At 39.6% G+C, this 26,895-nt stretch overlaps 2 protein-coding genes and 1 long non-coding RNA gene across 4 annotated transcripts in view; 2 read left to right on the top strand and 1 right to left on the bottom strand.

Annotated features, from left to right (window-relative positions):
- LOC110042588 (hemicentin-1-like) overlaps nt 1-16,351 on the top strand; it is a 33,759-nt gene extending 17,408 nt beyond the window's left edge. For both annotated transcript variants that reach the window (XM_020747947.2, XM_020747948.2), the window contains exons 20-33: nt 297-762; nt 2,732-2,916; nt 3,706-3,768; nt 4,250-4,372; nt 5,270-5,401; nt 6,173-6,313; nt 7,044-7,157; nt 8,057-8,188; nt 8,591-8,719; nt 11,431-11,553; nt 12,189-12,311; nt 12,872-12,997; nt 13,512-13,632; nt 14,480-16,351. In XM_020747947.2, coding sequence (XP_020603606.2) covers nt 297-762; nt 2,732-2,916; nt 3,706-3,768; nt 4,250-4,372; nt 5,270-5,401; nt 6,173-6,313; nt 7,044-7,157; nt 8,057-8,188; nt 8,591-8,719; nt 11,431-11,553; nt 12,189-12,311; nt 12,872-12,997; nt 13,512-13,632; nt 14,480-14,843 — 2,342 coding nt within the window. In that variant the 3' untranslated portion in view covers nt 14,844-16,351. The remainder of the gene's footprint in view (nt 1-296; nt 763-2,731; nt 2,917-3,705; nt 3,769-4,249; nt 4,373-5,269; nt 5,402-6,172; nt 6,314-7,043; nt 7,158-8,056; nt 8,189-8,590; nt 8,720-11,430; nt 11,554-12,188; nt 12,312-12,871; nt 12,998-13,511; nt 13,633-14,479) is intronic.
- Nucleotides 16,352-17,214: 863 nt separating this feature from the next.
- On the bottom strand, nt 17,215-19,773 carry LOC110042594 (uncharacterized). Its single transcript, XR_002295913.2, has 2 exons — nt 19,483-19,773; nt 17,215-17,537 (listed from the first exon to the last, which is right to left on the bottom strand). It is a non-coding gene; the product is annotated as an uncharacterized LOC110042594 (long non-coding RNA).
- A 78-nt stretch (nt 19,774-19,851) lies between these two features.
- LOC110042578 (uncharacterized) lies at nt 19,852-25,553 on the top strand. The gene is made up of 4 exons (XM_089275156.1): nt 19,852-20,044; nt 22,518-22,747; nt 23,460-23,539; nt 24,418-25,553. Exons 1-4 carry the CDS (start codon nt 19,984-19,986, stop codon nt 24,527-24,529), a joined length of 483 nt encoding a protein of 160 aa, XP_089131282.1. The 5' UTR covers nt 19,852-19,983; the 3' UTR covers nt 24,530-25,553.
- The last annotated feature ends 1,342 nt before the right edge of the window (nt 25,554-26,895 follow it).

Consider the following 26,895-nt stretch of genomic DNA (forward strand, 5'->3'; position numbering starts at 1 on the left):
TTTTTATTTGCGATTTTGGAATTGTCGCATTTCGCGACGACTGCTATTTTAAGTTCTCGCCGCATTTTGTTCAGATTTTCGCTTAGGTTTTTCTAATATGCTAAAAATGGAATATTGAGATCAGAATGCAAGGATGCTGATAAGAGGGACGAGGAAGATGATGAGAAATACAGGGAAATTTCACCTACAAAAATTACAGCAGCAACTAATTTTCGCCATTCTTTAAACAATCGCGAAAAAACGTTGCCGAAATAAAAGGGTAGCTTCTCAACAAGTCAACTAAAATTGTTTTTCAGATGGCGTTGAAGTAGGAATTGGCCAAGTTCATGGAACAGTCAATAACGTGATGCTACCAACCCTCTTTCTATTGGCTAACTTCACTAAGACTCCAGCCAATGACACGCAGGTGTCCTGTTCGGTCAGTGGCTTGCCTGGGCCAATCAGGAACTGGCTTAAGTCTTTGTCAATTCCACTAACCGCCCCAGTCTACTGGGCTACAGCGGGAGAGAAGCCTGGTGCTGAGAATGGCCTCACCATTACAAAAGGACGATTTGTTTACAAAACGCGGGTGCTATTTCAATCTGGAGAAACCGTGTTCATTGAACATCGGGGACAAGGCATAAATGAAAAGGGTGTGTTTGTGCTGGATGTCGACGTTAAAGGAGGCACGCCCAAGTTGCCTTCAAATGCAGACGTAAAATTCCCAGACTTTGAAGAGATGTTTGTCAAGACGAGAGTGGGAGAAATAAGCTCTTCATCCCAGTAAGTTTGTTTGCTATCTACACTTGAGTTACTTTTAAGAAATCTCCGTAGTAATGGCCGCGCATAGTTCTAAAAATTATAGGACTTACAAAGAGTTGTTCTGGACGTGTTGGGGTATTAGTGAACTAAGAAGGCGTACAAGAATTAATATATCTGATTAGATGTTTTGGTGAGTAGTATTGCTGTATATTTTTACGAGTTGTGCCGTATTTTGACTCGCCCTACGGGCTCGTCAAAATAGAAACGAGTAAAAATATAAAGCGATACTACACACCAAAACATCTAAAAAGAGATTTATTATCCAACTGCTGTAGTCAATAAATTTAGCAATGAAAGAGGGAGAGTGTGACAGTTTTGCGGGCGCGCGCCGACCTGTATGGCAAGCGGGTTTTCTACTGTACAAATAACTGTACAATATCGCTGTATATTTGTACTGTTATTTGGACGGTATTCGCTGCAGTTAGATAATAAAAACCGATACTTCACATTATCCCTGACTTTTCTCCTCTAAACTGAACTACATACCTTGATAGAAGACTTTGGGACACCTATTAATGTAAAACTTTGTCATGAATGTCAACTTTCCTCCATACAATAGTGCTGAGAGGCGCCGTTTCCTCACACTACACAAAGTTATGAAGGAGAGAGGGTTAATTGCGAAATATGTTTTCATTTCTGTAATACACGTGTCCCAAGAACTTTGTTCTGTGTTTAAGGTAAACAACATTTTAAGGTTATAATTATAAGGTAAATTTGAAAATAAAGCCAAGATATTGAACATTTTTGAAAGCCACTGATTCCTCTGTCATAAATCTCAGCAAAGTTCGGAACGTTTTCAACTTTTTGCAATCGTCATTTCCAAGTCGACTTATATCAGATCCCTAGAATATGTAGATAGGATAGCTTTTTACGGTCAGCAGTTAGAATTAAGCATGATAGCATGAAACACAGGCTTTTCTGTGCTTGCGGGAAACTAAATAACGATGTGTCAAAAATAAACCTGGAAAATAACGGAGACTACAAAATGACATTTTACCATGGTTGAAAAGCACCAAGAGATGATGATAAACCTAAAAGCAACGAGGATGGAGCTTGGAAAGATCAAGTCGGTTATGATCAAACAGCCAAAACGTGTAGGCTAAAATGACGACGGCAACGGCAACGGGAACGTCACTGAACAAAAGAATTAATGAGTAGAACAATAGCTGTGGACGTGCGTTATAATTCTTGGTACATTTCTTTGCCGTCCTTTGCAAAACAACAACGTGAAATGACCAAATTTTGCGTTGTCTGGAGAACGTAAACCACGACGGCTAATATTTTAATTTTTTTTTTTTCAAATTTATCGCTGTGTTCCGGATTTAGTTTTGCGATAGTTTCGACAGTGATAAACATAGTAAATGACTTCAGAGTATCGCGAGATTCGTAGGTAAAATATAAATCCATTTTTAATCGACTTTGTCCTCGGCGTCGCCGTCGTGGTTTCCTGAACTCCCTATAGTTTAAAGGGACACTGTCACCATTTTTAGCATGATTTTGGAAATCTCAACCACACACATCGATCTTTGGAAGCTGAACAATAATGGTTTTATTTTGTAGAGCAGTACTTGACAAATGATTAGAACCCATTAGGAGGTAAGGATGGCTAACGATGGCGAGGATGGAAACGGATTGTGATATGGATTTTTGAAAAAGCGTCAGGATGTCAGTTTTTCAAAGGTTCAAGTTTGGCTCGAAAATCGTTGAAATTTTGCAAAAATGTTGCTACACTGTGGACTTTCTTCAAGAAATTGCTTTTAATCATTTAGTCAGCGCTAATTAAGTCCTTATTACATAAATTTAGGGACCATTCCGTGAATTCAAGTATAACAGTTTTAAGCAAGTATATCGTGACTGTGTCCCTTTAAAGACGTGCCGATCACATGTCAGACACATACATATAATGATATCCACCCTTATGTTGTTGCAGACAAGTGATGAGTGTGGGTGACAAATCTTTTCCTTTCTCGTCTAATTCTACAATAACATACTCTCCTGACGAGAAGCAGCAGAGCAGGGTTCTAGCAGAGACGGTACAAGTCAGTGCAGTGGATATAAGCCACCCGTATCAGAGTGATACGCTTATAATTGAAATGACTTCATCTATTCAAAGAGGTATGTAACTATGCAGGATACTGCTTTAAAGCATAAAATAACTTTAAATTGTGCGAGTAACTGCCTACAGCTAAAGCTAATCTTCCAATGACCAGTCAGCAGACGTCTGTACAGGGTAAACATTAAAGATTAAAGATAAGCTTAAAATAGATAAATAAACAAAATAAGTAGATAACAAATAGGTAGATGAAGAAGATTGCTTTATCCACCAAACAAATCGAGTTGGTACAAGTACATTACCAATTTGCTAACACATAGCGTGTTACATGTACCAAGGATCAGAGCATTTAGAAAGACTTGTTCTTTGTCGTCTAAACTGAGCATTTGGGTATGAATGAAAATTATTCATGAATGAATCGGCTTGGCCGACCTTTATGTTTGGTTTCGGGAAGCTCTATCAACTTATGCACTATCTTAGCGAAGCTAAATCCCTTTCTTTTTTCCTAATGATCTGTAAAACGAAAGCAAAATATTAATTACTTGTACCCACGTCCATTCTATAGGCTTTGTCGTCGCTTAAACAAAATCTTTATAGTTCTACATAGTCTGTTATAAGTCCAATAATTTCCCCTTGATGGAATGTATGATCCCTTAGTAGTTTAATTTCAAGCCACTGTCTATGGCAAAACTATTTTTAGGAACCTCGGCGCTCAGTGCTTGCAAGATGAAATGGGCCTGAAAGCAAGAGTTAACAGCGTCACATACGTGTTGACGAGGTTCTTGTTTGTATTCCGTTTGAGCTAAGACCTAATGCTAGAAGTAACAGAGTTGCTTTACATCTGGTTTCAGCGTCATTGTCTGACTCGTGCCCTGGAGGTTTGGTAAAGCATCCCTCAAGCCAGTATTGTCAAGGTAATGCTCGTGCTGAATGGATTTGATTATTAAAATCGAAGAATTTACGTATATACGATTATATTGGTAGCAGTCAACAACACGAAGGTACACTTTTCAGTTCAATTACTCTAGCTTTCTCTCATGGAACTGGTATATATAATGGTTTTAATTGAACGAGATTACAGATGGAAATCATTGATCGCTGTTGAGCTAAACGTAGTCTTTTTCACTCTTAACCAAGGTTTAGTCAATTTTGCAAGGGATGAACTTGCATTCTCTGGAGCGTTCATGTTGTCAGTATAGTTGAGGTGATTTTGGTAGGCAGTGGTCTGGGTTCCATTCTAGCAAGCAGGCTCTGAGGATTTCTTCTCTAGACTCTTTCCGCCTCTTCTCCAAAGCTAACATTTCTAAATTGCACAGGTTTATCATTGTCGTGATTCTTTTATGCGATGTTGATTTCAATTTGGATTTTTCTGAATGTGTCGTTTTTTTTATTTAGATATCAACGAGTGCGCTGCGGTTCCACAAGTCTGCTCTCATTTTTGTGAGAACATTTTTGGATCGTTCCGTTGTTCTTGTTCCACTGGTCACGTTCTCTCCTCGGACAACAAGACATGCGCAGGTGAGGTACTCCGAAGGGTTGCGTGACATTGCTTGTGTGCCACTCGTGTTACGTTTGATGTAAATGTTATTTATAGTGGTCATGCACTTAGCTACAAGCACTATGCTTAGGTAGTTTACAGGCATGCCACTGAAACAAAGGAAACAAATATTTCAAATAAACGTAACATAGTTAAAAGTCGCAACTGGCGGAGGCAAACCAGTTGGCTATTTACGAAGCGTGACCGGGGATTTGAACTCGGGACTACCGAGAAACAAATCCCGCTAGTAGCAGGGTGGAGGCCTTGAACCTTTTGACCTGCGGCTTACAACACCAGCGCCCTAAACCACTCGGCCACGCTGCCTCCGTGGTCAAGTTAATAAAGACAAGTTAATAAAGTTTATGTAGGATTGTATGTGAATTAGAGGGGGGAGGGGTTCTTTTAAAAGAAAAGCAAACGCTCTCACAGGTTTCACTTTTAGGGACGGACCATTATTTTTTTTAGGGGGAGGGTCGGGAGGGGGGGAGGTGTTGGGCCACTTCCAAAAAAAAAAAACATTCTTGCACAGCAAAACCTGCCGAAAAAAAAATCGTGCAAAGGGAGCCGTGGGTAAAATAACCGAGCAAGTACTTTTTACTATCATAATTTTAATTTTTGGTTTAAAAAATTATTGCATCAGCTATTGCCCAACAAAAAAAAAAAATCGTGCGTAACCTAAGAGTGCGAAAAACATTCTTGCCCCAGAAAATTGGCCAACCTTCCTGTCTCTCAGAAAAATGATAGTTCGTCCCTTAGGAAATCCCGTGGACCGGTTACTCAGCCTCAGCCTTTTAACAGATGAAAAAATCCTAGCAGTAATAGCCGTTTCACTTGATCAGCTGATTCCTAAACGTAGTTTCTGATCTCCCCTCTTCTAGATATAGACGAGTGCAGCCTGGGGACAGGATCATGTCCGTCTGGACAGGAATGTGTCAACACTCCTGGGGCATACCGCTGCCGTGGTAAATGTGCTGCTGGATTTGTCATGGCTGCGAATGACACGTGTTTTGGTAATGTTTTCACTCATTCACTCACTCGCTCATCCTCATCGGGCCCATGAACCTTATTCCAAAATGGCCGCCATTTTAGTATTCTTTTGTTTGCTTGCAAATTAGCCCTTGTAGCCTCGTTCAAGGTAAAATATTCTTTTCAATTTCAAGTTTAAGAACGAGGCAATAAGGGCTAATTTGCAAGCAAACAAAAGAATGGTAAGATGGCGGCCATTTTGGAATAAGGTGTATGAGGACTTTTTGTGTGTGAGCAAAACTATAGCAACAAAATACAGAGTTCGTCAGTTTCCTTCCCAATAGCAGCGATGTGACTGCTGTTAGTGCTAGCGGAATCTTTGTTTACAAAACAACTGATTTCGCAAAGAATGTTCGGGCTTCTCTATGCAAACTCAATTTGCATTGGTAATTGTACCCTGGGGATTATGCAATGTTTCACCCCATCACTCTACTCGAGGCCGCGAAAGCGAAGAGGTTGAAGACTCACCTTCCCACCCAACGAGTAAGTCGGGCTTGATCTAGCTGTCCACTTCTATTTTCGCCTGGCCTTAGGCTTGTCCCAGGCCAGAGCGATTCCCCATAGCTTCTTACCATGTCATTAACAGCAATACCCAGGGTAGAGTATTACACTACGTTAAGTAATATACTAATGAGACAAAATGGAAACACTGAAGTCAGCAGAGATTTATGCTTAAACCATGGTCATGAGTCTCTATCACGAAGAAAAATAAGAGGTCAATTTATAGCTTACCGTGATGTTATTTTTTTTTCCAGATGTTAATGAATGTGAGATTGTGCTTTCAACGGGCTCCCTGCAACCCAACGATCCATGCTTGCACCAGTGTGAGAACTTAGTAGGGTCATATCGATGCTACTGTAAGGACGGATATCAATTAACAGGAGACCGGTGTGAAGGTAACAAGTCAGACATGTCTTCTCCCTTGTTGTCCTAGAGACCCGGTTGTTCGAAAGGTGGATAACGCTATCAACCGGATAAATCACAATCCAGCGGATAGCGTGGTTTGTTTTGTTAGCACTTATCCAATGCATAGCGATTTATCCGGTGGATAACGTTATCCATCTTTCGAACAACTGGGGCCCAGAGAAAGCGTACGCAATAATGTCGAAAGGTTTTATAGGTAGTGGTAGCTCACAGTTCACAGTTTTTTATCGCAAAGGAAGGGGAAACCACAAATCCTTGTATTCATGACTTTTTCTACTATTTTACTGGAAAACCGTAAACCGCGATCGAACAGCGGTTAACTAACTCTACCCATAATGCTTTTCGGCATTGTCGTTTTGAAGGACAACCTTTCACAAAACAGCGGTATATCTTTAATATCCACAACTTGCACCTGTGTGGATTCGTAGCTCAGTCGGTAGAGCAACCGTAATCTAATCCGAGGGCAGTGGGTTCGAATCATATTAAGGTCACAAACATATTTCTTGACCTCATGTGATCCCCACTTAAAATTTCTGATGTCCACCGACAATCTGAGGCCCTTTTTGTGTCCCTTTTACACCAAAAAAAAATATACATAGAGAAATAGAAAAATAAACAATTAACAACTTTAATATTCATGGTAAAATTATTCATAGAAAGCTAGGAAATTAAGTTGTGGTGATGTGTTGCTCACTTTTCTAGATATTGATGAGTGTGCCACCGGGGTGTGTGATCAGGGCTGCGAGAACAAACAAGGGAGTTTCCGCTGTTTCTGTTTTCAAGGATATCGTTTCATATCGGATAGTCGGTGTTTAGGTGAGTTTAAGTACTGTCGTGTTTTAACTGTAGAGCTAACAATGGTACAGTGATACTTTATTTCCATCGCTGCCCATTTAGTATCGCTTTAAAGTAAACAAATTCCCCAGTCAATCACGTCAATTAGAATTTTCCGCTCGCACACAATTCCTCTTGCTCTGTTATCAGTTTCGGTATTGGGGCCTCGGTTTCTTTTCTGTGATAAGTAATGAAAGATGGATATTTCGAGCTCAGAGACTGAAGGCGATATGTTCCCCCATGACCTCCCAGATACCGGTCGAGTGGTGAGCCTTTGAGCTACGGAGGGACTCACGATATCTAGGAGGGCATTGGTATACAGTCGAGCCTCCCGTAAGCGACCACCCAAAATGTCAAGCCTAGGTGGTCGCTTACGGGAGGTGGTCGCTTACGAGAGCTAAGACCATTATTGGGTTAAAATTTTGCCTCATTAGCATATGGTAACTGCAGAGACTTACCTAGTGTTTTAAATGTCTTATTGATGTCAAAAGTCAATTTCGAGAAAAAATACTGTTTGCCATTGAGAAATATCAGTCTCTTGTACTATCGAGTATTGCTGTATTGTTGCAACACTTTTTTTATCCAATTTTGGCTCTGTTATTTGTCAAGTCGTCGCTTACGGGAGGTTGAAAACAAAAGAAATTTTCAAACTTTTGGCTCTAAAAGTGGTCGCGGTCTCGTACGAGAGGTGGTCGCTTACAAGAGGTTCGAAAGATAGTGATTTGACTAGGAAACGTTTGGTATTGTGGAAAACTGGTCGCTGAGGGGAGGTGGTCGCTTACGAGAGGTGGTCGCAACCGGAGGTTCGACTGTACTACCTTTCTCCTACACTGGTGACTTAGTAAACATTTCGTCTTAATCGAGAGAATTTTTTTCCGAAGATGTGGATGAATGTGCTGAAAACAACACTCTGTGTGGCAGTCTTCAGTGTGTCAACTTGCCTGGTAGCTTCCAGTGTTTAGGAAAGTGTGATGTGGGCTTCAAAAGAACTATGGATGACAAAGAATGTGTAGGTAAGATGTACGTGTAGGAAAAGAAATATCTATCTTTAATATGACATAGTGCTTGAGATACAAATTCCTTTAAACGATAATTCAAAGGGTTCTAACAGCTAACTCGAGATTACAAAAGGCAAATGAAATTAATATCTGTTATAAGTTTGACAGGAGCCATACTTCCAATGTGCATAAGGCCGCAGTTGTTTAACTTATTATCTTACCATTCAAAGAAACACTCGGACAAGATTGCGGGACAACTGAAACGAATAGGTTCATTACATTTAACAAAGAAGGACAAAAATACTATGTCCAGGCTTTTCACGTTCTTGTTTTTAGGCTTTACCATTTTGGAAAGCAATCTTTTAAAAGCCTTGTTCGCGTTTTTTAGGTTTTGCTTCACTGTTGTTTGTTTTTCAGATATAAATGAGTGCATTGAAGGTCAACATAACTGCAAATCCAACCAGATGTGTATGAATACGTACGGGAGCTTCTACTGTGTCTGCCCCAGGGGCTACTCGGCCAAGACACCCCAGTCCCCTTGTAAAGGTGAAGGCAGCTCGGCTATGAGTAACTTAAGTTTGGTACCAGAACGTTCGGCGGGGAAACTTCGGCAAGCCAAGAAATTACAGGGACAACCTTTTCATTTAATTTGAAATCCTTGCATTGTTTTGGGTTTGGTATCACTTCTTCAGTGTTTCTCTGCCTTAAGGGACCGTTCATTTTTTATGAGGGAGGGGGGGCTGGTGGGATTTGGGAAGCACCATTTAAAAATCGCATGACCCCCCCTCAGCTTACCAATTTTTTCACATGGCCCCCCCTTTATAGCGGTCATTTTTTGGGATGACCCCCCCCCCCCAAAAAAAAAAAATTGAACAAACAATATTTAGATTTCAACTTTTTTAATATTTCTCTATTATCCCCCTACTTCACGTTATTGTGCTCACTATGAAGACAATATTTACAATCCCTATACGACAGAGAGCTGTTGTTTAAAAAACAAATCAAAAGAATGAGAAGTGAATTTCGGATCTACTAGCTATGGCTCGCCCTGAGCGTGTGGCATTTGGCCTCTCATTGGCATCTTCCTCCTCTGAATTGATGAATGCAAGAATGACGTCATTTGAGTCATCTTCTCCCCCAGAGTCAATGGCATCACTGTCATACTCATCATTGTCACTTTCATCTGTTTCACTGCTGTCAGCACTTACCCTGTTGTCATTTTGTGTCAATGTCCTGGCATTTCTCAGTGTTGGTTGGCCAGCTCTGAGAGGACTCTTCTGCTGCAAGCATGAATATCTTACAATTGCCTTTACTTTCTCACTCTTGCTGCTTTTTAAATGCGCAAAATTCCAAAATGCGCAATAATGGCGAAAGCGACGAGTCGTTTAAGAAAAGGTTTACTGCTGAACGATCCAGGCAGTTTGACATCTTACAAGCAAAAGAAGCAATCTTTCTAAGTGCGGATGGCTGTTCAGAAAGGGTGGGTGAGTTTTCCGTGCCAGGGTACCAGTTGAAGCCCAGTGATGGAAGAAAACTGAACTTCTCCATCAAAGAGCTCAGAGCAATTGTGGAAAAGTTGAATGTCATATTGAAAGATGTAAAGGAACATGATTCCACACTCTTTCAGTCCAATGGGCTTGCTTTAAAGCAGGGCGAAGAATTTGCCCACAGTTTTAATGTAAAGCAGATCAAATGTATAGAAGCTAAGTTGACGAAGGTCACGCAGGACATGGAAGCACTAGAAAATAAGAAGAGCAATTATAACAGCATATTCAAGGGCACACTCAAACAGCACATCAACAAAAGGAGAAGGAAAAAAGAAAACCGCAGAAAGTCAAATGAAAGAAAGAGGAAGCGGACTGAAAACAACGTCCAACGAGTTTATGGAATCTGTGTTGGAAACCCGCTAGGAAATGATCTTCCACAATGCCTTGTGTACCCTCCTAGAACGGCCGTCCCGGAAGAGTGTATTAAAGTTGAGGATGTTGCCACGTCGTTATTTAGAAGAGATGGGCCATATATTGCACAGCTCTTGGAAGGGAATTATTTCACCACAAACCTTGAGCGGGAAGTCAGAGATTATGTTTACACCTTCCTGTACCCTGAAGAGTACACTCTGACGGAAAGCATTGCTGCTTCTTGCAGCATTGGTGAAAGAGACTCCCATAGCAGCACAAGCGGCGACGAAGAACTCGATGACAGCGAAGATGAAGATGAGTGCTAGTGAAAGTTGCATTCGAAAATAACAGTGTTAAATACTTCTTTTCAGTAGCTACAAATGCTTTTTGTGGCCAAACGTTTTTTTAAAGCAGAAGGAAAGTTTGTAATAAATTTGTATCCTGCCTTCTATGTTTATTCTATAGCAATTTTTTTGATATTCAAACGTTATGCCATTTTAAAGTTTTACTAAAATACTTCACGTGACCCCCCTTTTCCCCTTATTTTTTGGGGATGCCCCCCCCCGAAAGCCATTTTTTTCGCATGGACCCCCCCCAAATCCCACCAGCCCCCCCGTACCTTATAAAAAATGAACGGTCCCTAAAGAAACTGCAGTCATTTTGACGTGGCCTTCAATTTGGAAGTAATTTTGTAAATAAGAAAATGACTTAAGTTATGAAGTTATGACTCCTTTGTTTTTAAGTGGAACCCGCGAAGTATGATCTTCATCTTATTCACATTCATTTCATCAATACACTACACAACATACAGGTCTGGTAGTTTATCGAAATGATGGGTAAGGAGAAAATGTCTACCTCTAAGACTGTACAATGATATTGATTGGGAAGGCGGAATCGCATATTAGCTTTAAAGTCTTTTCGGCCTCTTGGCCACTTCTATAATTTAGTTAAATTTACGTTACTTAATTTATTTTAATTTCTGCGGTATGGCAAATATTCTCTAAATTAAAATACAAAGGAGAATATCAGCATTGATTGTTATGTGGGGGGCTAACGGCTCGGAAAAGTCCAGGGAATTTTTGTGATTAAATTTGGACATGTTAACAAGCACAGTGTTGTTAGAAACATGTCTTTCCTTTTAAAAACCAAAAGTTGTTAACCATGATTGTTTGTTTCTTCATCTTTTTATTGGCTCTTTGTTTATTTTTTTGTTGAAGAGAACTTTTCTTTTAGATCTTCTTCTCAGTCTGTCTAAGTTAGTACCGAGGGAAGTAAGTCAGTAACTGTATGAATTTTACTTTGACTTTTGCTTGACCTGTCACCAAGCAATACAGTAAGCTATCAACTGTTTGTTTGTAGACGTGGATGAGTGTGAGCAGTTCCAAGGAATCTGCGAGTTTCAGTGTATCAATACTATCGGCAGCTTTAAGTGTACCTGCCCAGGCGGAGGAGTACTCAACGCTGATCAGCGCACGTGCTCAGGTACATACAGACAACCCCAATGTGTATTGGCTTTCTTAAGCAAGATGTTCCACTATAAAGGCGTGTAAAGGCGTGTAAAGGCGTGTAATTGGTGATTGGCAGCAGGACGTATGAATCGTCAGACGAGGATCCTTTTGTGCCGGAAAGTCCTCGAAAGGAGAAATAACGCACTAACTATTATTGAGAGTTCTACTAGTGTACTTATGCAAATCTTGCAATGTAATTGGCTGATTTAATTCAATCTGATTCGCTCTCAGTTTCTATGGTTGATTCGGCCTTCGGCGTCATCAACCCTCACCTTTTAGTATAAATCTACTAGCGTTCTATCACGAATGCCGTTATCTGACTGGCTACGCTACTCACTATCTATTTCGTTGCGATAGTAAGTAGCCTAGCAGTGTACGGTTGTTAACAAAATGGCGGCAGTTTCTCTGCGTTTTCGAAGTGTCTGTGAAGAGCATTCAGATAAAGTTTTGAACGACTCGTAGATTTATACTAAAACAATTAGATTATTCACTCTCGATTTCTATGTGTGATAGAACTATTGAGCTCATAAACTAATTATTAAATTGAAATCTCGAGCAGCAGTTGTGTGTGAGGGCACAGAATAAGAGTAACTTTAAACTTCTTTGTAGGTGTGGACGGTTGCGCCCTTGAAAACTTAAAATGTGAACAGCAATGCGACTTTTCAGCGCAGGGGTATAGATGTTCGTGTTCGCGTGGATACCGATTAGCTGACAATAAGCAGGATTGTGTAGGTGAGAAAAGCAAAATAAGTTGTAGTATTTTGCCGTGTGCCTTTACAAACTGGCTAGCCCTTCAGTTGCAAGCAAGCAAACTGCCAGCCAATAGCGTTGAAGGTCATTTATTAGGTTGATTCTCACCCTTGATAAGCTGGTAGTCTATCGTATTGCGTGTTCTCGCGGGCTTGGCATTTGGTTCCGGTTGTATGTTTTCCTGCACTCGGCATTTGGCGCTGAGTGCTTTTTTCGCACGCTTGGCATTTGACACTGCTTGTACGTTTTCCCGCGCATGACATTTGGCGCTGGATGTTTGTTTTCCCGCGCTTCGCATTTGGCGCTGGCTGTATGTTTTCCGGCGCTTCGCATTTGGCGCTGGATGTATGTGTTCCCGCGCTTCGCCTTTGGCGCTGGTTGCACGTTTTCCCGCGCTTTGTCCTGGTTGCATGTATTCCCTTTGTGATTTGTTTCTCGCGTTGTTCACGTTTGTTGTGATTGGCAAGATCTAATTATCAAAGAATCAATTCATTCCGTTCAATGATGTGCAGTGTTTTACTTTTCTTCTTTTTCTTCTTCAGATTTGGATGAGTGTTCATCTAACAGCACCAACTCGTGCCAGTACGCTTGTATAAACACACTTGGTAGTTACAAATGTGACTGTCCCGTTGGATATTACCTCAGCGCTGACGGCAAGAAATGTCAAGGTTGGCTACTTGCTATATATACACAGACTGTCAAGATGGGCAGCTTTGCTTTTTTAACAAACCCTGTAGTAAAGAAACTTTTTCTGCTACAAGAGCTTCGACTGGACGGCGTACCTTGAAAACATAACGCCAATTTTTCCAACTTTTGCGTTGTTAATCCACAGGGCTCGCACGGGTCCTGGAAATCCTGGAAAGTGCTGGAATTTTATTGTGGCATTTTCTAGGACTAGAAAGTCCTGGAAAAAGGCTGCTGGTCCCGGAAAGTTCTGGAAATCTGTTAAACTCAAGTGAAAAATATGAAATAAATGGCAGACAGTAAGGAGAATTAACAATGAGATCTTAGGATTGAAAGAGTTAATGTGAATTTTAGAGTCCTGGAAAAATCAATCTCAGTCCTGGAAAAGTCCTGGAAAATTGTTTCTGAAAAAGGGTATGAACCCTGAATCCAGTGCTAAAGACACTGAAATGAAATTATCTTGACCGAGGTTCGTGCTGATATTCTCTTTTTCTCTAGATATCGATGAATGTGCCCTGATGGGTGGACCGTGCAGTCAGAATCAGTGTTATAACACGAGAGGTAGTTATCAATGTCTCCCGTCCTCGTGTCCTCAGCAGTATAATCAGGTCGGGGGAGGGTAAGTATTGCCCAGTAGTACCACACGCCTGTGATCATTGCCTGCATGGTCATTCATTAATTGACTTGTAATCTAGTCTGCTTCTATTTATAGACGGTTCGTTTAAACCGGTTACAGTTTAAAGTTAACTTATTTTTTGTTTGTTTTGTTGTGTTGCGTTGCGTTGCGTTGTGTTGTGTTGTGTTGTGTTGTGTTGTGTTGTGTTGTGTTGTGTTGTGTTGTGTTGTGTTGTGTTGTGTTGTGTTGTGTTGTGTTGTGTTGTGTTGTGTTGTGTTGTGTTGTTTTGTTTTGTCAATGTTTTGTTTTGTTTATGTCTGTTTTGTTTGTGTTTTGTTTGTTTTTTGTTTTGTTTTGTTCTGTGTGTTTGTTTGTTTTGCTTTTGTTTTCGTTCTTTTCGCAGTTTAGTTTCTCCTAAACAATTTACCTAGTAGGTTCTCAGAGTGGGAAGGGAAGGTAGGGAGGGAGTTACATTTCCCCTCGTCCCTTAACAATTTTGCGTTTTCTCCCCTGTTCCCTATAAATATATTCACTTGTTCACTAACGTTCCGTGGACAGAGGAGAGACATCCATTGCTCTTTCCAAATAATCCAACAATATCCCTCTTTTCATTGGAACTAATGGCGATGATTTCTTGTTTCCAAAAACCCCTCAGAGGTCCTGCGTAGTCTCTTCCATTGGTTTTCAGCCTCTTAATCTCTTTACAAAAGAAAAAGTAGTTTTAGTTGTTATGGCTTTTGGAGTCTATTCTAGTCTAGAGGGATGTTTCTAAATGTTTGAAGTTTTTAAAATCAAACTTAGTTCGTTAAAAACGCTTGACTTGATTAAACTCGTTTATTTTGCACACCAGGTTCTGCGTAAACCAGTGCTCGGCGCCAGGCTACTGCGCGGCTCAAGCAACCCGTCAAGAAGTTTTTACGCTACCGCTTGGATTTCCCGCCAATACCGACATCGCCCGCTTGATCCCATTTTTCCCGCCATACATGACCTCGCTTCAGTACTACTGCCAATTTCAGTACATGTTCTCGGTGCAACCTTCGCCGTTCGGTATCAGAATGCTTGCAAACGAGGCCATGATTTACAGTAAAGAAAAGCTGGAAAAGGCGGGAATTCACCAGCTGCAGGTCACCGCGGATTTGTATTACATCGATGGAACGTTGGCTTGTAGGACTGTGTTTACAGTGTATATAGACGTCGCTAGGTTTAGCTTTTGAGTAATTTGTGTTCCTCTACACTGGACTAATATATATATATATATCAAAGTATTTTATTATTAGCCTTGCTAAGATATCATTGTTAAGGTAAAGGGGGATTGTACTGTGCAGTTTACGAAAGCCACGGCATCCATACTTCTTGTCTCAGTAACGCATTAAAAAAACTTAGGGGATTTTTTTTCGTTCTCTGTTCATACTAGCAAGCGTGACTGGTTCACTATTAATTTTTCTTTCCACTGGGATGTTGTATATGCTTTATTTTATCGGAGTATTTATATTATTATTCGACAAGCCTTTAATTTAACTGGCTTAAAACCTATCCATTAATTGTTGCAACTGTCAACTCATGATTTTAAATACCGATACAAATTACTTGAAAGCATATGTTTGTGGATTTTCGTCCGTGTATTCTGAGCATTCACTGCTTGGTTCCCGTTTGAAAATGTCCGACAACAATTCCGGTTACTTCTCCATGGACGTTTCCTGGGCCCGTTGTTTGCGGTTTACTCGACCATGCAGTAATAAAAAAAAAATATCACAGGCAGAAGCTGTATACGATTTGCTTCTTATTAGTGAGTTTTGTGTGCCATCCAGAAGTTATGGGCTAATGAAGGAGTCTCGCACAGCATCACTTTGCGTAAAGGAATTAGTGCTGTTACTGTAGGCTTAATGGCAAAAGGCGTTTAAGATCCAGTACAATCCCAATAATAATTCACACCAAAAAATCGTTTTCTTACACAGCCCACCTCACACCCCCTCACTTCCCTCTCCCTCTCCCGCGGGCCTAGGTCACTTGCGGCTGACTCCTGCCTCCTGTTTTTGTAAGGGTAGTGCCTTTAAGTGATAGACACACTGTAAATTCAAAAGATCGGTTTCAGCACCAAGGTCCTAGTTTAGCCCAGACTATATCATATCATTACTTGTTTTGAAAGCTAACCGTAAACGTGCTAAGCGGAGTTCCATTTGAGTGCCTTCTGGTTAGCTTACTTGCCAGAATTGCAAAAAAGTAACGGTAACTCGATTCATACTCAAATGATCACCTCTTTCCAATTATCCGTTACATACTGAAGTTATTTTAAACTCTAAACTTGAGTAGATATTTTGTAATGAACATAAAGAAAACAAGAAGCTTAGAGAGCCGAGGACCGAGCTTTGGTACAGCACAGTGAAAACTTCGAGAAAAGCCGAACGCAATTCACCTGGAATTAGAAGTCCAAGGTTTGCGTCAATGGAAGCTAGTGATAGTGGCTCGCCAGAATTTTGAAAATGACATCATTTGTTGATGTTCTCAGCCTCGTCCCCAGGGCACTTGTCCCTTCAAACATTCAATCGAGGGAAAAGCGCCCTGGGTACGAGTTTGGATGAATTTGTATGTCCAGACAGATTCTGTGTGTGTAAAAATTTAATTTTCTTAATTTTCTGTGTGTGTAAAAGTCTAATTTTATTTTAAAAATTTAATTTGTAAAATTTTTAATTTTTTAAATAAAAATTTTCGTTGTAACAATAAATTTGAACGGATGAATGGGACCCAAAGAAATTAATTCCTTTCTAAAAAGAGAAACTGTATTCGTAAAACCAAGAAGTCGTAGTAACCGTAATATCCAGCTCTTATACTTAAACAAGGCTGAGCTATAGTCCTTTGAAACACCGTGAAATGGCCTCAATATACCGTTACATGGCTCCTTTAATAGGCCACTTTCGATATACATGTATCAATATTCTAACATTGTTCCGAGGCTTTCTGGACAAACTTATATATCTGGTGTTGTTTTCTTTGTATCCAAGTATCTTTTGGGAATTGAGAGACGAGAAACTTAAAAACATACAATAGACCCTTTGCACGATCCGGTCACTTGGTACGGAATTAATTATGCTGGGACGCAAGTTACGCAGTGGGACATTCAAAACAAAGGAACTCGTACCAGTCCAGCCCGACTTTTTCGTTTGTTTTGGAAGTCCCACTGCGTAACTTGCGTCCCAGCGTAATTAATTCCGTACCATATGACCGGATCCTGCAAAGGGCCTATTTTGACCCGAAAGCCTCGGAACCAAGTTAGAATATTGGTACATCGATCGTGGCTTATTACTGTGTGGTAATCAAATCCAGAAATTTTTTAATGTTCCCACGCTTTTCACTTTCATTGCTGGCTCGTTTTTCCTGGCTTCGCTGCGCGCGCGTGAGTCTGCTTGTTGCTTAGCCGCTACCATAATCTTAATTAAAATGGGTTAATTTGTTCAGCGTGAGATAGAAAGATTTTACGTTGTTTTGAAGAATTTGCAATCGCAGTCCCAGAGCTATTGGTAAAAAGATAGACACTGTAGGTATATTCGAAGTCTGAACACTGTAAGAAGTTCAACTGAATGTTCCAACTTAGTTAAAGAATAGCATTGTTTTATGTACTGACATCTGCATGGACACAGCCCGTCCTGTGTTCGCCTTCACCCGATACGTTACACCAATATTGGTTATTCTGTAGCAGAAGGGACAGCTAAGCCTGATTTCACGTGTTTCGTGTTTACACTTCCGGCAGATGACAGCCTCGCCGCTTGCGTCTTGAATGAAGAGCAGGCCACAATACTTGAGGATTCCCTGATTGGTGTCGTTCCACTCACCCAAGCATTGAACGTCATGTCTTATGTATCCACAGGGACATTTAAGAGATATCGTGTCGAAGGGCATTTATTCCTGAAGAACTGAATAATCATAATAATAGCAACTGTTAGGAAATATTGAGCAGAAAAAGTATTTCGTTTAAGATTCTATTCCTTTCATTAAAGCTGTTGAGTAGAAGAAAAAAACTCAATCCGAAGAAGTTTGACTGCTTTGAGGATGTGCGATCATGGTTTTTTGTCCCACCTCACAACCTGATTTTACCTAAACTACGTTTGCTTCCTAAGGTTTGTCGGTAGTTATGGATATTTTTTGTTAATAATGATAAGATAAAATAGCCAAAAATGGTGAAATTTGTTGAAATTGAAAGAGCGGTGAGTATCGATTACAATCGGTCATTTTTCGTTGATTAATATCGATTAAGTTAAAGAAAATCCTGGCTGAAACTCTTTACGTTCCAAAATACGCACAAAATGGTTCTCTTTAACTGAACCGTGGGATGTAGGTGGACGTGTCTGTAAGTACCTAGTTTGAATGGAAAGCGTTTGGTTTTCGGTTTAGAGCACCTTGTTGCCTTGGTCTCTTTATATTAACCTGTGACGTCACTGCACGGTCAGACATCTTTAATATTTGAAACTATTTAGTTTCCACCATCCTAAATTGCTTATTGTTTAAAGACGATAAAAATCGCTAAAATCTGAACCAACTGAATTGCAAGCCGATCACGGATACTGCAACCAATCAATGATAATCTACTATAGTTATTATTGATATATAGATTGCGTCCCGATGATCAATTCAGTTTCATTTTGTGGGCACGTTGGAAATCACAGCTTGCACCGAACTCCACTTGAAAGATAACACCAATTCTTTTGTTGTCAGTTTTAATTGATAACTGACGAGATATATTACTTGATTTTTTTTACGTATTTATCAGACTTTAGTAGACTTTCTAACTCTGTTATATATATATAGATACTTTTATTATAATAGTCAGAGCTCCTCGATGTTAGGCTAGTGTTGAAACGGTTACCTTATTGAAATAAAGTTGACTTATTTAAGCTCCGCTCGAAAACATTTCGTCGAAAACTAACATAACCTGTGACTCGATCTAAAGGAATAAACAATTCTGGGTCCCGTTTCTCGAAAGCCCCGGAAACTTTTCGGGCCAGTAAAGCCATTTTTAGTCCATCTGTGTCTAAAAACGGAGAAGTGTATACGCATGAAACTTCTTGTGTGAAGGGAACTTCTCTTCATACATGTATTAAGAATATGTGAATAAAACAACTCTGTAATCATAAGGTTCGAGATTTTACTATGGCTTTACGGGCCTGAAAAGTTTCCGGGGCTTTCGAGAAACGGGTTCCTGGTGAGTTTGTTTCATTTTCCACTCAAGTGTCTCTTTCGCTTGGAATCGTTGATATCTACCATAAAATTAAAAAACTGAATTTAAAAACCTTATCAAATCAAGAAAATTAGAGACGGAAATTTCGGAACGAAGTCAGATGCCGCGAAAATTTTACATAATGCTGGGGTAACCTCTTTTAGCTGCTGTTTGGGTTTGTTAAAAAGTTAAGCCGGTAAGGTTGTCTTTTTAAGGCGCTCAAGTGTCTTGAAATGTCCGATTGACGTTTCGGCACTGTTTAGGCATTAACACCGTGAACAACACAAAAAGTTGACCGGTGTAAATCTGTGAGGATAACTTCCTCGGAATAGAAAATGAAATGGCATAGGCTACTTACACAACCTATCACACGCTTTTATGCAAACACAAGTTTAAATTTCGATTTAAAAAATATCCTATTTTGCCGATATCTGCAATTCTTTACTTTTAAGTCGAATACTGCGCACATCTTCTGTAAAATACACTACATTAGCATCAGATAAGAAGTCTCTATTCAATTCTAGGTTGTCAACCTATCGTGATTATCGTCAAGGGAAATTGAAACGGTGTTCTCTTCATCAGTGTAGGCCCGGCCCCAAATATATTTATTAGAATTTCTCTGTCGATTCTCCTCTAAGTCTTACCTTTGTTTATGTCAGTCACCGGAGAGAACACAGACAAAACTTGTACTAGTAATTGGCGCTGAAGCGTCTCAGTTGTTCCACAACACCTCCAACTTTTTTTCCAGTTTCTTTCCCTCTGGCTTTTCTCCAACTCTTCAGTGAAAGTGAAAAATAAAATATTTTTAGGGCGATCTATATGCACCTCCAGGCGGTCACGAGGTATCTGTGAACAAGCAGCCCAAAAACTACTAAGACTATCAACTTCTTATAATTTGGTGGAAATGTCAAGAAGATGGGGAAAAACACGCATTGAAAAATGAAATTTTATTAGCTGAGCCAACATGTACCAGCATCCATTGCGAGCATGATAACCACGAGGGTGAGGGGTGGTTACAAAGTATTCCCAATCGTGTTCGTTGTTGTGCCATTTTACATGTCGTGGCATGGAATAAATTTAGCGCTGTTGTAATGTCTTGTGACTTGAGGAATCGGACGATCGATAATTAAACTGGTGTTTTCAGTATGAATTGCTACATGAAGCAAGTGCTGTTTGTCTTAGCTGTATCGTTCGTGCTTTGGCAAGGTGGGTAGTTATTTTTGTGCATGATTTTCTGTGTGTGTGGTTGTATTTGGACACAACTCTCGTTTACTCGACGTTTGAATTTGTTAAGCTTAAATTTATTGGAGCAAAATCGAGGAGTGACATTATAAAATAGAAGAATTTGTCCGAAATAGTTTTTCCAATTTCTCAGATTGTAATAATTTAAAATTTACTTCTCGTATAATTGAAGATTATTTGTTTGGAAAGAGCATTTCCTTCACAATTGTCGCTTCACTCGGGCGCTCACAAAGGTCATGGAAATATGTTCGTTATATCGTAGATCGATGCAAGGAGTATAAATTGTATGTCTATTGGGGAAGATTTTCGACTATATGAACATATCAGAACACTTAAGTGTTTAAAATATAGGTAGAGGACTCTATAAACACGCATGACATGATGTAAATATTTGTATTTCCTTTGCACAGACAGTCAGATTGAGCGTACATGTATAACCTTATTTGACTGAGATATGTACAAATTAAAACATATATATACTTGATAGAAGTCACAGCATCTTGAACCATCTCTCCCACCAAAATTTATGAAGTGAGTAGCTGGTGTACCCAGGATAGGTTGATGGCAATTTTGCCTGTTGAGGGCTTAATTTGAAAGAAAGTTGTCATGTTAACTTAAGGTAATTCCTCTGAAATAAAAGTGACAATAGATTTTTGTTCAAACTTTGTCCACCGAAGATTTGTCATACAATAACTTCAATTTTGAAATAAAAAAGGGGGGTGCCCATGCTCATTAAGGAGCAGTGAGGCATTGAAAATGCCCCATTTTGGCATTATTTAATGCTTATTATAAGAACGCACTCTCAGTAATTGTAAAATCTTTGTGAGCCCAGACTCATAAAAACATGCACTAAACTTATACAGTCAATACATTGTGTCAGACACTAATAAACATTTTAAGTTTGATTCAGACAGAAAGCTAAATCCTTGTGTGGTTACCAAACTGCAAAGTAGAAAAGACCACAGTGTATCTGCTATTTTTCTTATTTATTCAATTTTCAGCAATAGAAATTAGATCAGTCTTTTCTCACACAAAGCTTATGATTAGTTTATTACAATGACTGGAAAAAAAATTGGGGTGCCTGTGCTCATTGGTGAGCTAGAGCCATTTTTCAACTGACAGAGCTCAGTATCAAGGGAAATCCATCATGTTTTCAATATGCGCGTGCACGAGCATGCGCTAATGACGCCATAAATTATGCGCAGTAAGGATGCACGATGCAAATGTGAGGAATGACCTTACGCCCAACCTTTTTAAGGCAAAGTAAAGTATTAAATAAGGGAGCTATCTCTTAACTGGAGAAGCCCATGGCCACTAACGGGGGTTTTGCAGGGCTCGAAAAAAAAAAAAAATGAATATGCTTGCCCTGTGTCTAGATTTATTTAGTTGATAATTGTAGGTTCATGTAGTTGTCAGACAACTTGCCTGGGTCCTTGCCCATTGGGCTACTGAGAGTGAAAAGTCACTTGCCTAGCAAGAAAATTTACTTGTCCTGGATGACCAGGCGGCACTTTTTCTGAGCCCTGTTTTAGCATTGTATTAACTTGAATATATCATTTAGTAAAATGCCATACACATGTAGGCGTTTCAAGAGAAGCAGTGCTCATACATAATTTTAGCAAGGAGATCTGTCTTCAGGCCTATACATGTGTAAACTCCCAATAATTTTGTAGTAATTTAAAAACAATATTTTCTCTATGTACAGTAACTGATTGCCAGACATTCCATTTATAATTTGTTCTGAGAATGATGCTTGATGCATCAAACTGTCGTTTGAAATTTCCAGTGTTTTCGTTAAGGGCCAGGCAACTGGAAAATTGACCGACTGTGAGGACAATTTTGCCCGCCCATTTTAACCATCTAGTGGAAAGTTTTTCACATAAAGAAGTTCAGTTCAAATCGTTTTGCCCACCTGTGAAAACCAGTCGCTCTCCTGCTGAACACCTCAATGAAACCCCTGCATTTCTTTTAATCTTTCTTGTCAAATTCTTGTTAAACAAGCAACTTACTAGATGCCTCCCTCCTAAAAATAATTTATTTCTTGATTGCCATATCTGTCTCCTTGATGTTGTTTGCTACTGGTAAAGTAAAGGTAAAGTCTGCATGCGAGCCAAGTGGCCCATCAGGCCGGAGCTTATCCCGGTTTCTGTAGCATGAAGCGACTAGGAGTATTTCTATTCCCCCCTGGATGGGATGCTAGTCCATCGCAGGGTTACTCCCATCATTAAGTTCGCCGGTACCCATTTATACACCTGGGTGGAGAGAGGCACTGTGAGAGTAAAGTGTCTTGCCTAAGAACATAACACAATGTCCCCGGCCAGGGCTTGAACCCGGACCGCTCGATCCGGAGACGGGCGCACTAACCATGAGGCCACCGCGCCTCCCTGTTTGCTACTGGTAGGAGATTTAATTAACCATTGATTGCTCTTTTGTACAGAAGTTGCCTGTAGTACATCGTCTCCAAATAATAAAACCAATAACACAACTGCAACCAATAACACAACTGCAAATATAACTGGACAATCAACTGCAGTACCTACACCGTCAAATGGCACAACAAGTGGACCTACAAGTGGAACTAACAATACTAAGGAAAACGATGGGAGGAATAATTTCCCAAATGGCTCTGGAGAAAACAGTGGCATGCTGGAGAGATCATTATATGTGGTAAGTAGCATTCTAAAATGTACTGTAAGTTGTGTCTCAATCTGTACATGTCTGTACGTCTACATGTTCAGTCTTTTAACTGACTTGTATTGTTTTAAAACAAATTTTCTTTTTAGTTTTATTAATATATTCATGTACTGTTGTAGCTACATGTATTTGAATTCAATTCCGTACTTGAACCAGAAACCCACTGTTTAATGTACAGTGTAAAACTGTTTGTACAGTCAAATGTGCTAGAATTCTAGATCATTTACAGTCAGATCCAAACAACTTATAATAAGCCTTGGTTAAGGTTACCTCAGACCTTCAAGAGATGATTTTTCCTAAAACAAATTTTAGGCAACATTGTTGATGACTATTTAATCTGCATTTTGCAAAAATAAAGTATTTCAAAAACTTTCACTGCACACAAATTATCCACAAAAACATACTTTTGAAATACAAGTTGGTAGTCTGTTAAGTGACCATTGTAAACCTGTCATCCAATTACTAGTGTTGGTCAACCACAGAGTATATTTGGGGGCCTTTTTGATATTTTAAAAAATAATATTGCAGTGTATTTCACTCTCGCTTGTGGAATATGAGATTATTATAGCCAACTTGGCATTACCCAGCCCATTGGTTATCTACTTGTACATGTATCATCTCATGTCCAATGCCTGCTTTTGGAATAATTGGTTAATATTGGCTCCAATTTTATTTCTCTTTGCAGGCGGTTGGGATCAGTGCACTTGTTGCAATTTACTTTATAGTCCGCTGGGTGAAAACAAGAGGCAGAAGAAAAGCAAAGAAGTAAGCCAGAACAATTTATTTTGTCCACATCGGTATGGTAGATCAGTGGTTGAATTTGGTCATATAGGGTAGTTCTTGATAATCTGCAGTGAAATGTTTGGATTCCCTAGTAAAGTCTTTTCAAGTAGTTCTTGGGACCCATTAAAACTGAAGTCCAAGATGTTATGAACCTAGGATTTACCAGGATGGTATGTTCGAGCGAAGCCCAGTGGCTCATTTGTTGCTGTATGTAGTAGGGATCACAAAGTTGTAATAGGTTTGGAGGGTGGTCATTCAGCTATCTTGTGCTGTGTTGCTAAGGCACTGCACACTCTCATAGTACCCATGGTAATAAGTGACCTTGTGATTAGACAGGAAGAACAATGTTGCAAAAATACTTGGAATGATCTGTAATGGTCTACACTTAGTTACCACCTCATACTAGGGTGAACAATGCTGTTTTGTGGGAAAGTAACCTCGTGTCGCTGTTCTGATGAACAAAACGTTGTTCTCTCACAGAGTGGTTCTTAACATTCAACAGTCCTTCCCGAATTTGTACTTCTTGGCAATAGATTTAAGCAAAAGAGCACTTTTTCCGTGTTTACAATGTACATGGCCTGATCTAAACTCGAGGGAGTTTGGTGAATTCAAAAGTTATGCAAACCCTTGACTACGTCTCGGGTTTGCATAACCTTCGAGAATTTTCCCATTCCCGCGACTACTCTCATCTCATCTAAACACACCTATCAACCACTGAGAGTGCGCGTAGTAGCTCAGTTATCTTCCAGACTTAATGTAATGTAGTATTCTATTCACCATTGTGATGTTTCCTAAGACCAGCCGCACTGTACAATTTTGATTATACAGCACTTTTTTTTTCTTTTTTCTTTTTTGCCCAGGTATGGTGTTATCCATGGGACAGGAGAGATAGAGCCATTAGAGAAGCACATTGATGAAGATGAAGAAGACATCGCACTCTTTGATGTGAAAGATTCGAAACGACCAAAATGAAGTGCAGTCAAGATAATGCTACAGCTTAATAGAAATAAGATCGTCTAACAGAACCGATAGATTATTTGGAAATAGATAACTAAACCCACATTTTCAAAGGTTAATTACGGTATCAATTGTTTAAGTTGTTTTTGACCTCAAGGTATTACTTATATAAATGCATTGCATTTGAGTTTTGTTTTGTGTCAGTATCAAGCTTGACTTTAAATCAGCTGCCAGGAACATATAGTTGATCGATATGAATAGCAATCTTTGAACAACCAGCCCAGATATGTGCCCTGTTTATATGCATGTACCTCAATGCTAGTACAGTGTTACGCAATCTTTAGCTCTGTATTTTGTAAATGTAGAATTAAGAACTGAATTGTCTAGGGTTGCGGTAGTGTTCCCCTGCTTCACGCCAAACTACTAGATTTCAATCAGCTTGTGTATTCAGGTTGCAGCTGATAAAAGATGGAGGCACAAATATGTGAATTTTGTAATTGAGTCACAACAATCAGCAAGCAGGAGATGTTGTCTTGTGGTGCACTTTTATGACGTACCACAACCCTCGTTGTACCCCTAAAAGGTACATCGAGCACCCCAGACTCTTTTATATGGGAACCCCCCCCCCCCCACCCCCCCACCTCGCAGGCGTTAAACAACGATCGGTTAACTGTATGCAAGGATACCTGGGTGCGTCAGCTGCATGCAAGCTTAAGTTTATGAATGATAAGCAGGACGGGCAGGCATAAAGGATCGACATTAGGAAAACATTTACCAGTAGGTGGTATTAGAAGTAACAGTCTTTGGACAGAGTGATATTCAGAGAGATGTAGATAGTTTTCAATGCGATTTTACTTTTAAGTTTTTCGCAAAATATATCGTGACAATAATCTTTGTGTTAGTCACAGTGTTGTACACCTACTTTATATTTATAGCAGATAATACCAGTTTTAAAATAATGAGAATCTGAACGATGAGTATGTCAAAGGTGTAAATGATCAGCAAATAAACAAGGACGTAATACAACGATCTGGGTAAACAGGTGACTTGATACATTTTTCTCCTGTGAAGGCGTGGCTTGTCAATCAAGCTTAAGGTGGCTGGCAACAGTTTCCAGCACTTTCTAAAACTAAGATTTTGATGGGTCATTATACCCACTCTTTATCAACTGATGTTACAATCATGGTATCCAGACACTGTTCAATCATTGGTGAACACGTTATCGTTTTCTTGACACAAAAAAAGTTATCATAGCAACAGTAGATCCTGTTAAAACCCACCTAATTTAAGCTTTAACTGCTAATAAATCAGAAGCGAGCTCTATTACCCCCATTTCATGTTATACAATTAAAGGTTACAGCTCTTTACAAAGTTTAGAGACATTAAATTTTTGAAAATTTAACTGTTGCCATCCTCCTAAAATGCGTTAAGATTACCAGTTTTTCTAGGCTGTACAGAAGAGTTTTAAAAAAGACAGGTTCTGGGCTCGAAGTAGAAAGTTTTGGAAGCCCCAGAATCTTGGCAGAAAGTCTTAGACGACCAGACTAGTCCGAAACTTTGACTAGACTAGGCTCGTGCGAGTTTGCTTACGTTTTGGGCCTAACTAGACTTAAAATGGAGTCATTGAAATTAAAAAAAAAAATGTTAATTACATTTACAGCGGAAGCCCAGTATAAATGAGGGACGGACAAAGAAGTTTGTAACATAGAGCGTTCCCTATTTCGTGTTTCTCAAGGAAAATGTTAAACGAGTCTTTTAACACATATTTCTTTTATTTTTTCTTGAGACTTCAAAGATTAATATAGGCTTTTTTAATCTTTAATATTTTTTCAACTAGTTTTTCTCATTTTTAATGTGAAGCGCCTTGGATAATAGGCCAATTTCGGTATATTAAAGTTCTAACTTGGCTCAGACCAGCAAATGATCCCCAAACTTGTACCGCAAATGATCCCGGGACCGGAACTGATTCCACCGCAAAAAGTTAGGAATGGCGTGGACTCCATGAAGAGTCTATGGATGGATACATATTTTCTTAATTATCCTAGGTGAAGAAAAGACGAGCACCTCAGGCATAAAAGCAGCAATAACAAACGTTTAACATACTTTATTATATCTCTCAGTTAATACGCGAGCTGTGATTGGTCAATTTAGCGGGCCGTAATCTACTGTACGGCCCGCTAAAATTTAAAGCAATTTAGTTGGGAAAATGTTTCGTGATTTATCGCCAAGAGTTCTTAATTTTTTTTGGCAAATAAAAGTTTAGAACTTTCTTTTACCTCTGGAATTGTGCATTAAAACCTACTAATGACGTAAAGAGCCACTAAACAACGATTTCAATTGCTCGTTTTGTTTTCGACTTGCGTCAGAAATTTGAAGCCGTT

The sequence above is a fragment of the Orbicella faveolata genome, unplaced genomic scaffold (assembly GCF_042242905.1).
Source record: "Orbicella faveolata isolate gen_17 unplaced genomic scaffold, um_ofav_v1 contig_36, whole genome shotgun sequence".
Lineage (NCBI taxonomy): Eukaryota > Metazoa > Cnidaria > Anthozoa > Scleractinia > Merulinidae > Orbicella > Orbicella faveolata.